Raw genomic sequence first — 12,879 nt, forward strand, 5'->3', positions numbered from 1 at the left:
ACTCAGAAACAAGATCTATTCTCCATTCAGGTAGCTTATGTTTTAAAGGAAATTGGTGAATTACCCAGAAAGCTGTTTCAGTATCTGTCTGGTTGAGCACAGTGGTGACAGTTAATGTGTTATAAAAGATTCCTTCTTCAGCCGGGCGCGGTGGCTCAAGCCTGTAATCCCAGCACTTTGGGAGGCCGAGATGGGCGGATCACGAGGTCAGGAGATTGAGACCATCCTGGCTAACACGGTGAAACCCCGTCTCTACTAAAAAAATACAAAGAACTAGCCGGGCGAGGTGGTGGGCGCCTGTAGTCCCAGCTACTCCGGAGGCTGAGCCAGGAGAATGGCGTAAACCCGGGAGGCAGAGCTTGCAGTGAGCTGAGATCCGGCCACTGCACTCCAGCCTGGGCGACAGAGCGAGACTCCGTCTCAAAAAAAAAAAAAAAAAAAAAAAAAAAAAAAAAGATTCCTTCTTCAAAGAAACCTAATTCTTAGTTTCCTAGACAGTATTATCTACAATTCTCTTTTTTATTAGAACATTTGAATATGATGAGTATCTGGTTCAAAGATCTGAGGTCATTTAAAATTATTGTTGATCCCAACAATAAGCTAATATGGAAGTGAGCATCAAGAAACAGCAAGACTAAAACTGGCCAAAGTGCCCAGATTGCTCTACCCAGCCATCCTGTTAGTGTATTTCACAGCGTCCAGTGGACATTTTAAGTATAATTATGTAGCCAAGTCCTGAAGCTATAAACGTCCTGAAACCATTAACATTACGAAGGCAAAAGTCTCTCACAAAAACAGGCTCCTCTTCCCAACTGCCATTTCCCTTCAGTCATGAGTAGCTCACGAATAGCTCAAAAATACCAGCTGGGTTGTATCGCAGTTTCACTCTGATTGAGGGTTCTTTCGCGATGCCTTAGTTCTAGACATTCCACGGTAAGGGGGTAGGTATTAAGCTCAAACTTGTTAGCAAACAGGCTTGGTGAATTAACCAGCCACTTTAAGTCTCCGTTTCCATAGATACAAATACCATGTACATAGTGGCCTGCAAAAGAAAGAACAAGAAACAGAGTCAAGACATGCTTGCTTTCAGAGGGTGATGAACTTACAGAATACTAGAGGTACTCTCTGACTAACGACAACTGTGCCAGTGCTACAGGATTCAAATGAAATATGATCGTGCAGTCTCAGCCCACAAAGAACTGGAACTCTATTTAGAAGAACAAGAGGTACAAATACGTTATTTGAAAAAAACGAGTTAAATCATAGAAGGCATAAAATAACAGATGTTAATATTTTGATTATTATGTTAATTACTGTGTTTATTATGTCAATATTAATATTAAAATTGTGTTAGTAACAAAATAGGTGTTACAAGGCCATTCATGTACAGTAGTCCCCCTTTATCTGCAGTTTTGCTTTCTGAGGTTTCAGTTACCCGAGGTCAACCATGATCCAAAAATATTAAGATATTTTGAGAAAGAAAGAGAGCATATAACTTTTATTCCACACAACTTACTTTTAGTCACATAACTTTTATTACAGCATATTGTTATAATTGTTCTATTTTATAATTAGCTATTATTGTTAACCTCTTACTATGCCTGTTTCAAAAATTAAACTTTATCATAGATATGCATGTACAGGGAAAAACAAAGTACATTCAGGGTTCCATACTGTCTGTGGTTTCAGGCATCCACTGAGGATCTTGAAATGTATTCCCCGTGCATAAGGGGGGCCTACTGTATTAATAAATGAGAGTTACAGATGAGAAGTCCTACAGTGGTAGAGATGGAAGAGGTCTTTATGGATTGCATAGGGTAAATCTTTTTCCTGAGTTCTAGTCTATCCAAGTGCCTACTTGATATCTCTGCCTAGATGTGTAATAAACCTCAGTGATGTAACATGTCAATATTGAATTTTTTTTTTAACCTCAATAGCTTTTGGGTTGGGGACTTTCTGGGAGAGGCGGTTTTGTTGGGAATAGGTTAGAAACAAGAATAGTAGGAAGTTGCAATCATTTTCCAGAGATTCCTCTGGGCACATAGTAGGACAATTGCTGGTTGACCAACTTCACAGACTGAAGGGTTGGGCCTTGTATCTCATAAGTATGGACAGGCCTTAAAGATTTTTGAATAGAAGAATCATATGATGAAACTGATTTTAGCAAGATTAATTTTGAAGTGTTTTGCAGGGTACATTAGAAACCAAGAGGCTGCAGTAGTAACATAAACTGGAGAGCTCGTTCAAAGTTAATGTCTGTGATGAGTGAGAAAGGGAGGATATTGAAGATGCTAGTACAGAAGGACAGACAGAATGTGGTGATTAATTCAGTGGGCTGGGAAGAAGCATAACAGAGAGCGGAAGTCACTGGGGAAAGAAGCCAGAATTGTAGGAAGTGAAAGAATGACCAGGCGGCGAGAACCGAAAACACAGGTCTTAAGCACATGCTTAAGGAAATGGAAGTGAACAAGGAAAGAATCTTTCGGCCTGGAGAAAGCAGAGGGCTCATAGACAACTCGATGTCTTCAAGATAGGGGAGATGAGTACACACTTTTGGAGAGAAGGAAAAGAGGCAGGAGAAAGGGAGAGGCTGAGAATGCAAAAGGGTAAGGGTCCGAGAGAGGGGGCCCACAGAGAGCTGAGACCATAGCTGGTGGCTTTTGTTGGGAGGATGGGTGACTTTTCCTCTTGAAACAGGAGGGAACAATGAGAGAATGTGTCCAAACCGCTCTAAGACGGTGGGACAGGATGACATGACAAGGGACTAGATGACGAATTTTGATCACATACCTTGAAAGTTCTTTTTCAAGTTGAAATGGTCGCTTTTGAGAATAGGAAAGGCTGTTTTAGCATAACCTTGTGATATGGTTTGGCTGTGTACCCACCCAAATCTCATCTTGAATTGTAGCTCCCATAATTCCCACGTGTTGTGGGAGGGATGCAGTGGGAGATAAATGAATCATGGGGGGCGGTTTCCCCCATACTGTTCTTGTGGTAGTGAATAAGTCTCATGAGATTTGATGGTTTTATAAGGGGCTTCCCCTTTTGCTTGTCTGTCATTCTCTTTTTCCTGCCACCAGTAAGATGTGCCTTTTGCCTTCTGCCAGGATTGTGAGGCCTCCCCAGCCATGTGGAACTATGAGTCCATTAAACTTCTTTGTCTTTGTAAATTACCCAGTCTTGGGTATGTCTTCATCAGCAGTGTGAAAACAGACTAATACACCCTGGGAACTTAAAGGTGAGCAGGAAAGCTGAAAAAGTGTCCCTTAGGAAGGGCAGCAGGAAAATAATGAGGTAAACAAAAGGATAAGTAGGTAGCCAGGAGGCCTAGCTGAAGTTAGGTGACAGGACCCAATGATGGGTGTGTCTTAAGAAAGTTCCGCAACACCCTCCACCAATACTCTGCCTAGGGAAGTACAAATGGCAAGAAAGGCAGATGGTGGTAATGATTAGGGTTCATAATCAGCCTTGTAGGGTCAAAATGGCAAAGGGACTGAAAATGTTGGTGAGGACATCTTGTAGTGGCTGATTACAATACCCGGGTCAGACAGGAGTCCTCAGAAGGAAGCTCACAGAAGGAAAAAGCTCGAAATGTCGAACCTCTGGAAATCCCAATTCAAACCAAAAACAACATGGTTTAGGTGTGGACATAAAACAGTGAACAAACTGGTCAAATTTCCTAGCTGTCTTGGAGCTTCTGCTCTGGGAAGAAAGACAGTAAAATAAATAGGTGAAGGAAACTAGTAGAGGTGACAAAGACATTGTAATCAGAGATGGGCACTCCAAGTTGAAGATCATTCTAAGTGCTAAGAGGGCTGATGAAGGTAGTACAGGCCGGGTGTGGTGGCTCATGCCTGTAATCCCAGTACTTTGGGAGGCTGAGGCAGGTAGATCACGAGGTCAGGAGATCGAGACCAGTCTGGCCAACATGGTGAAACCCCGTCTCTACTAAAAATACAAAAATTAGCTGGGCGTGGTGGTGGGTGCCTGTAATCTCAGCTACTCAGGAGGCTGAGGCAGGAGAATCACTTGAACCCGGGAGACAGAGGTTCCAGTGAGCCGAGATTGTGCCACTGCACTCCAGCCTGGGTGGCGAGAGCGAAACTCCATCTTAAAAAAAAAATAAAAAAATAATAATAAAAAAAAGAACGTAGGCAGGTGGCATGCATTATCCCCTGAAGAAAATATGGACTGATTAAAGTAAATATATCAACATGCTTCAGAATAGACCGAAATTTCTTTGCATGAGAACATTGCTGTCCACAGTGGGATGAGACCATCAAGAGACACATGAGAAAGAAGTTGGTGTAATGGAGAGTTTTAGAGATGGAGCAACTTGGAAATTTTCACCTGAAACATTTAACATTTAGGTGCAGGTAAGATGGGGCTGGGTGCGGTGGCTCACCCCTGTAATCCCAGCACTTTGGGAGACCAAGGGGGGCAAATCACGAGGTCAAGAGATCGAGACCATCCTGACCAACATGGTGAAACCCCGTCTCTACTGAAAATACAAAAATTAGATGAGTGTGGTGACATGCGCCTGTTGTCCCAGCTACTCTGGAGGCTGAAGCACAAGAATCCCTTGAACCTGGGTGGTGGAGGTTGCAGCAGTGAACTGAGATCTTGCCACTGCACTCCAGCCTGGTGATAGAGCGAGAATCCATCTCAAAAGAAAAAAAAAAAAAAAAAAAAAAAAAAGATGGACTGATGAGTAGAGGCAAAGCCTTGTTACCATAGGGAGAAAAGGCCAAATCACCATATTGTCATTCATTCACTGATTCATTCGTTCAAACAATCACTTACTAAATAAATACTTATTACGTATTATGGGCTGAATTGTCTCTTTAAATTCATATGTTGAATCCTAACGCTGAGTGCCTCAGAGTAGAGACAGGGTCTTTAAAGAGGTAATTAAGTTAAAATGAGACCTTTAGGGTGAGCCCTAATCCAGTATGACTGGTCTCCTTAGAAGAAGAGGGGATTAGGACACAGACACACACAGAGGGAAGACCATGTGAGAACACAGGGAGAAAATGCCACCTACAAGCCAAGTGGAGAGGCCTCAATAAACCAGCCCTGCTGACACCTGGATCTTGGACTTCCAGCCTCTAGAACTAAATACATTTCTATTAAGCACCCAGTCTGTGTCACTTTCTTATGGCAGCTCTAGCAAACTACTACTCGTGCCTGATATGTGCTGGGCAATATTCTGAATGCAGTGTGTGCCAAGACTGATACAAACTCTTCTTCATAAAGTTCTATAGAAATGGAAATAACTTAGGATTTCTAGTTCTTTTCCATTTGGAGGGGAACCCTTCTTGCTAGTGTCACCTGCCATCCATCATGCCAGAGCTGTGCAAACCCCAACAGCTCTCCAAGCCACTGGGAAGGCTGCCCAACAGCTCTCCAAGCCACTGGGAAGGGGAGCAGGGACTGGCCTGAGGGTTGGGGGCCCAGCTTTCTCTGTGGTGAGAACATGACATCACTTCTCCTCCTTATGGCTTTCCCTTCTGAATAGCTGGACTCTCAGAAGGCACAGCAAGAGGAATAAACAAGAAGAAAGCTGACTCTATAAGGAAAAAAAAAATTAGCCAGGTGTGGTGGTGCATGCCTGTGGTCCGAGCTACTTGGGAGGCTGAGGTGTGAAGCCTGAACCCAGAATGTTGAGGCTGCAGTGAGCTGTATTCATGCCACTGCACTCCAACCTGAATGACAGGTGAGACCCTGCCTCTAAAGAAAGAAAGAAAGCTGAAAACTAGCAAGGAGAAAAAAATGTCGCCGTGATTTGAACCCATCTTTCCATCTCCCTAGGTAATTATAAGTTGGAGAATATCAGTGAGATGTTTAAACTTATTTTTGAAGGACTTTGTCTTGAAGCCTTTGGCTTCTCCAATAACTAATAGATTGGTCTAAATATAGCAGCAATTCTCTCTCCATGAGAACCCTGGATTCCACAGCTACCTTCCTGCTAACACCAACAGGCAGTGGCCTAGAAGCATGGAACGAGAGCCTCACCATGACAGCCTCCGTGACTGTCTTCCATATCACTCCACTTTATAGCTCTGAGGTTTCCAGTCCAGGATGCATTTGGCATAGAGCCAGGAACACCTGCAATGTTGATAAAGAAAAAATGTAGAGATGAGAACCATGAGAGAAGGGCATCAATTGCATCAATTAAGCCTCTAAATTAGGCTTACTTTCTTTCAGTTTATTACCTTTCACATTTCACACAGATTGGTATGTACTGATCTACCCATCTTCTGTTTCCTCCAGTTGATCTTTTGACCAGAATTTTAGTTGTGACTCATCATCTAATTAGTATAACATCTAATTCAATCAATATACAAATCAATATACTAATACAATTCTGATCCATTTACTAATACCTAATTCAGTTGGGGGGTGGGGTGCTGTAGGTTGGCATCTTGCTAAGCTAGGGTTTCTCCACCTCAGCGCGATTGACACTTTGGGCTGGATGATTCTTTGTTGTGGGGGCTGTCCTGTGTTTTGTAAGATGCTTAGCAGCATCCTTGGCCTCTACCCAATAGATGCCAATAGCACCGTCTCCTCAACTGTGACAGCCAAAAACAACTGCAGATATTGCCAAATGTCCTGTGGGTGAGCAAAATCACCCCATCTGAGAACCACTGTGCTAAGTGTTTCTCAATAACCCTGTCTATGAAATAAATTTGGTGGGTCATAGAGATTGAAGGGCCTATTTAATCATAGTTAGACTCCAAGATTATAATATATAAATCATTACTAGAGAAGAAGTTGCCAGACATAGTGGCTCATGCCTGTAATCCCAGCATTTTAGGAGGCTGAGGTAAGAAGATCCCTGGGCAACAGAATGAAATCCTGTCTCTACAAAAAATAAAAAATTAGCTGAGTGTGGTGGCACGTGCTTGTAGTCCCATCTACTTAGGAGGCTGAGGTGGGAGGATCATGTGAGCCTAGGAAGGTCAAGGCTACAGTGAGCCATGATTGTGTCTCTGTACTCCAGCCTGGGCCACAGAGCAGGACCCTGTCTCAAAAAATAAATAAATAAATAAATAAATAAATAAATAAATAAATAAAAGAAAAGGAAAACATGGGAATCAACATAAATGCAACTAAAGAGAAATACTTTGCTTTAGAGTTACAGCGTTTTCCACCAGTGAGTAATGCAATCTGAATGTAATTTTGATGCAATGGCACTATGCAAATGCTATCTGTACCCAAATTACAATAGTCCTCTCTTAGAAGATTCTTTTTAATTATTGATAAGACATATTATGGTAGGCAGAATAATGGCTTCCACCCACCCCCTCAAACACACACATACAGAACAGACAAAGATGCCCACATCCTAATCCCTGGAACCCGAGAATATGTTATTTTACACGGCAAAGGGGGATTACAGTTGCTGATCAGCTGACCTTCACATAGGGAGGGTGTCCTGAATTATCTGGGTGAGCCAAATGTAATCAATCACAAGGGTCCTCAATGTTGGAAGAGGGAAACAGGAGAGCTGGACAGAGTGACGCAATGTGAGAAGGCTCTACTCTGACTCTGCCTTTGCTGTTTGAAGATGGGGGAAGAAGCCACCAGCCAGGAATGTGAGTGGCCTCTAGAAGCTAGAAAAGGCGAGGAACTGGATTGTATTCAGAGCCTACAGAAAGGAACCTGACCCAGCCAATGCCTGGATTTCAGCCTAGTCAGGCTTTTGTCCTACAGAATTGTAAGACAATATATTTATGTTGTTGAAGCTGCTAAATTTGTGGCAATTTGTTGCAGTGCCAGGTAAAAAGCTGATACACATGCTAATGAGAAAAAAACAACTCAAGGGCTGTGTGCAGTGGCTCATACCTGTAATCCTAGTGCTTTGGGAGGCCAAGGCGGGAGGGCTGCTTGAGGCCTGGAGTCTGAGACCAGCCTGGGCAACATAGTGAGACCCTATCTCTACTAAAAATTTTTTTTTTAATTAGCCAGGCATGGTGGCTAATGCCTGTGGTCCCAGCTACTCAGCAGGCTGAGGCAGGAGGATCACTTGAGCCCAGGAGTTCAAGACTGCAGTGAACAACGATTGTACCTCTGCACTCCAGCCTGGGCAACACAGAGAGACACCATCACCACAAGTTTTTGTTTTTTGTTTTTTTTAAATTAGCCAAGCATGGTGGTGCGCACTCCTGTAGTCCCAGCTACTGGGGAAGCTGAAGTGGGAGGATTGCTTGAGCCTAGGAGCTCAAGGCTGCAGTGAGTTTGAGTACCACTGTATTCCAGCCTGGGTAACAAGAGAGGGATCATTCCTAAAATAAAAGAAGAAAAAAGCTACTTAAGACAATGAGTATTTTTAATAAAGAAAAAATTGGACAAGACCAGTATTTTAAAGAAATTTAATTAAATTAGTCTTTTAAAAATATTAATAAAAATGTGCATTTTCAGAAGAAAAAAGGTCTGTTCTTTTGCCCTGATGTCACATGATTATATGATGATCTGATTTGTAACCAGGTTTCCTAACTAAAATTAAATTTTGTTACAGCCTTTCCTGTAAACAGCATGAGTCTTAAACCCTAAGGGCTCTCTATAAGGCAAGGATCTTTTCTTCTTCTTACCTAAACTTGAATGTATTTAATATAAGTATTCAAGTTTTCGAGAAAAACACTATTTATTAAGCAATATTTCTATTTCTTTAACTTGCATTTTAATACTTTACAATTATTTTGGTGCTTGCCTATCTAAAAAGAAGCTACCTTGTTTTGTTCTTAACATACATTTTAAAAGAATTGAAGTAAAACTTGTCTGGTTAAGCTGTGGGATGGGGAAGGAGAGTCTGGAAAGCAAAGAGAGAATCTGGCTTATTTACCTACATCTGTGTGATTAGCTGATGTGTTATTATGAGCCAATGTCTATTAAATAACTACATCATAAAAGTATGAAGAGTACATTCCGATGGCAAAAAGTCATTTATTGTTGAAATGACTGTATTTTTGAAAGCACAAGACATTTTTCTTCCTTTTCATTCTCTTTAATATTGATAATCCCAAACTGACTCTTACTCAGAAACAGATTCCATTATTGCAGAGATAAGATCGTGACATTTATAATTAATGACCTGCTGTCTTTATAAAAGGAACACATAACACCTACTAACCTCCTGTTACTGAAATTCCAAACCTCAACTTCCATACTTTCTGTTTGATGACAGGTGTCAAACACATCTGTGCTTAGATCTTATTCATGTTTGTGCATTAAACCATTACATTTCTAACAGCAGAAGGGGGGAGAAGGGCAAACAGAACAAGTTGAATTCTACTCTTTTTGCAAAGAATCCTGGGGCACAGAAATATCTGGCAGAAGTAGGCACAAAGCCTTGCTATTCGAGTGCGGTTCTTAAGAGTAGGGGCATCAGCAGCACCTGGGAACTTGTTAGAAATGCAGAATCTGGCCAGGCGTGGTGGCTCACGCCTGTAATCTCAGAACTTTGGGAGGCCGAGGCGGGTGGATCACCTAAGGTCAGGAGTTCAAGACCAGCCTGGCCAACATGGTGAAACCCGTCTCCACTAAAAATACAAAAATTAGCCAGGTGTGGTGGCACACGCCTATAGTCCCTGCTACATGGTAGGCTGAGGCAGGAGAATTGTTTGAACGTGGGAGGTGGCGGTTGCAGTGAGCCAAGATTGCACCACTGCATTCCAGCCTGGGTGACAGAGTGAGACCTTGTCTCAAAAAAAAAAAAAAAAAAAAAAAAAAGAAGAAGAAAGAAATGGAGAATCTGGCCAGGCGCGGTGGCTCATGCCTGTGATCCCAGCACTTTGGAAGGTTGAGGTGTCAGAGGCATGTGAACCAGAGCAACTCCATCTTAAATGGGAGCTAAGTAAAAAGAGACTGAAACCTGCTGGGCCGCATTCCCAGACGGTTATGGCATTCTAAGTCACAGGATGAGATAGGAGGTCAGCACAAAATACAGGTCATAAAGACCTTGCTAATAAAACAGTTTGCAGTAAAGGAGCCGGCCAAAACCCACCAAAACCAAAATGGCAATGAGAGTGACCTTTGGTCGTCCTCACTGCTACACTCCCACCAGTGCCGTGACAGTTTACAAATGCCATGGCAATGTCAGGAAGTTGCCCTCTATGGTCTAAAAAGGAGTAATAATCCACCCCTTGTTTAGCATATCTTCAAGAAATAACCATAAAAATGGGCAACCAGCAGCCCTCGGGGTTGCTCTGTCTATGGAGTAGCGATTCTTTTATTCCTTTACTTTCTTAATAAACTTGCTTTCACTTTGCACTGCAGACTCGTCCTGAATTCTTTCTTTCGCGAGATCCAAGAACCCTCTCTTGGGGTCTGGATCGGGATCCCTTTCCTGTAACAGAGGCAGGTGGATCTCTTGAGTCCAGGAGTTCGAGACCAGCCTGGGAAACATATAGAAATCCCGTCTCTATGAAAAATACAAACATTAGCTGTGCATTGTGATGTGTGCCGGTGGCCCCAGGTACTCGGGAGACTGAGCTGGAAGGATCATCTGAGCCTGAGAGGTCAAGGCTGCAGTAAGCCAAAATCAGGTCACAGTGAGAGCCTGAAAAAGAGAAAGAAAAGAAAGAAAAGACAGAAAGAGAGAGAAAGAGAAAGAGAGAGAGAGAGAAAGAGAAAGAGAAAGAAAGAAAGAAAGAAAGAAAGAAAGAAAGAAAGAAAGAAAGAAAGAAAAAGAAAAAGAGAAAGAAAGAAAGAAAGAAAGAAAGAAAGAAAGAAAGAAAGAAAGAAAGAAAGAAAGAAAGAAAGAAAGAAAGAAAGAAAGAAAGAAAGAAAGAAAGAAGAGAAAAGAAAGAAAAAAATTGAGATCCACGCCAGGCCTCTTGTACCAACATCCAACGTCAGCATCTTCACAAGATCCCCAGAAGATTCTTGTGCATGATCAAGTGTGAGTAGCTCTGAGCTGTAAGCAACACTGGAGGAGGATGCAGCTTTTCCTGGGGAGCAACAGCACTGTCCTTTTATCCTCCCCTCCTTGACCTTCCTCCCTCAGTCTTCATCAGGTTTCTAGGTTAGTCTCTTACTGACTCTATTCTCACTCAAAATCTGCTCTTATGAACGAATCTGGTCCCTATATCCTTGGGTTAATTGCAACTAACTTGTTCCCACTGCTAGGAATATATGCATTTTAACAGACCTCTCACATCACCTCCTTGAAGGCATCAGCCCACCTGTTATAGGAGAAAGCTACACTGAACAGAGGGCCAGTTCTCACAGTGCCTTTGACTTCATAGCACTCGGCCACCAGGAGACTCTCACCCAATGTTAAAGGAACGAATGAGCGTCCATTCCCAATGCAAGGGTGGCCTCATTGACTTAGTCAGTCTTTAGTGCTGATGGGAAGGACTGTTTAGCTTATGTGAGGATCAGACAGGCCTGGATCCTGTCTTGATTTCCCAATAGGACATGGCAACTTAAGGTGTAATAATCTCTACTTCTCAGTACCAAAAAGCATTTCTTCTTCCTCTTTTCTTTTCCCCTTCCTTCCTTCCTTCCTTCCTTCTCTCTTTCTTTTTTTTTTTTTTTTGAGACAGAGTCTTGCTCTGTTGCCCAGGCTGGAGTCCAGTGGCATAATCTCAGCTCACTGCAACCTCTGCTTCCCAGTATCAAGTGATTCTCCTGCCTCAGCCTTCCGAGTAGCTGGGACTAGAGGTGCATGCCACTAACGTCTAGCTAATTTTTTGAATTTTTAGTAGAGACAGGGTTTCACCATGTTGGCCATGCTAGTCGCGAACTCCTGTCCTCAAGTGCTCCACTCGCCTTGGCCTCCCAAAATGCTGGGATTACAGTCGTGAGCCACCATGCCCGGCCTCTTCTACCTTCGTAGCAAGCACCAACCCATTTCAGTTTGCCCTTCAATAATGACCTGGGTGACCAGCAATCATCTCTTCTCCGAATCTGTCCTGCTTGGTTCAACTTGCTTAGGGAAGTGAGAAAATATTCAACAAGACTTCTGGTGACAGCTCAATTTGAATACTTAGTAAGCATCACTTGGTTATTACTTTAAGGAGATAATGGCAAGCTTAAGATTGAAGACCCTGGGCCGGGCGCGGTGGCTCAAGCCTGTAATCCCAGCACTTTGGGAGGCCGAGACGGGCGGATCACGAGGTCAGGAGATCAAGACCATCCTGGCTAACACGGTGAAACCCCGTCTCTACTAAAAATACAAAAAACTAGCCGGGCGACCTGGCGGGCGCCTGTAGTCCCAGCTACTCGGGAGGCTGAGGCAGGAGAATGGCGTGAACCCGGGAGGCGGAGCTTGCAGTGAGCTGAGATCCGGCCACTGCACTCCAGCCTGGGCGACAGAGCGAGACTCCGTCTCAAAAAAAAAAAAAAAAAAAAAAAAAAAAAGATTGAAGACCCTGAATGTACAATGTGCCCACTGTTCAGTAAGTAATCTAATTTGACTTGGGCTGAAAGATACACAGAGATCCCAAAGCTACCGGTCCCATCACTGTTGCCAATATCCAGTTGCTCCTTCTCTACTCCCCAAAAGCCTCTCTATTAAGCCTGTTTCCTGTCTCCCCCGCTGCCAGAGACTGATCCCAGGCTGAGGACCATGATGGAGTAGACACTGGCCTAGGGATTAGGGAACTTCCATTCTCATTCCAGCTTTGCCATTAACCAGCTGGGCATCCCTGGACGTCATCTAACGTCTCCAAACCTCACCTCTCAAATGAAGTAGGTAGATTTGATCAGTGACTTTTCAACCTTTTAGACTGCAACCCATAGAAAAAGCACTGTATACTGTCATACACACACGTATATAAAGCAAACAAGTTGCATAAAACAATACCTGTGTTTATTACATGCGATACACTTGTTAATTTTACGTTGTTTTCTAGTCTCGTTTCATCTTAAAAA

General features: G+C 43.0%; 1 protein-coding gene across 5 annotated transcripts in view; it reads right to left on the reverse strand.

Moving 5' to 3' along the window:
• Positions 1–465: 465 nt before the first annotated feature.
• Positions 466–12,879, reverse strand: part of LOC104671974 (glucosaminyl (N-acetyl) transferase 2 (I blood group)) — a 108,417-nt gene continuing 96,003 nt past the window's right edge. For all 5 annotated transcript variants that reach the window (XM_030929507.1, XM_030929508.1, XM_030929506.1 and 2 more), the window contains 2 exons: positions 6,016–6,108; positions 466–1,042 (listed from right to left, as the gene is read on the reverse strand). In XM_030929507.1, the coding sequence (XP_030785367.1) occupies positions 852–1,042; positions 6,016–6,108 (284 nt within the window). In that variant the 3' untranslated portion in view covers positions 466–851. The remainder of the gene's footprint in view (positions 1,043–6,015; positions 6,109–12,879) is intronic.

This window comes from Rhinopithecus roxellana, chromosome 4 (genome assembly GCF_007565055.1).
Source record: "Rhinopithecus roxellana isolate Shanxi Qingling chromosome 4, ASM756505v1, whole genome shotgun sequence".
Classification (NCBI taxonomy): Eukaryota; Metazoa; Chordata; class Mammalia; order Primates; family Cercopithecidae; genus Rhinopithecus; species Rhinopithecus roxellana.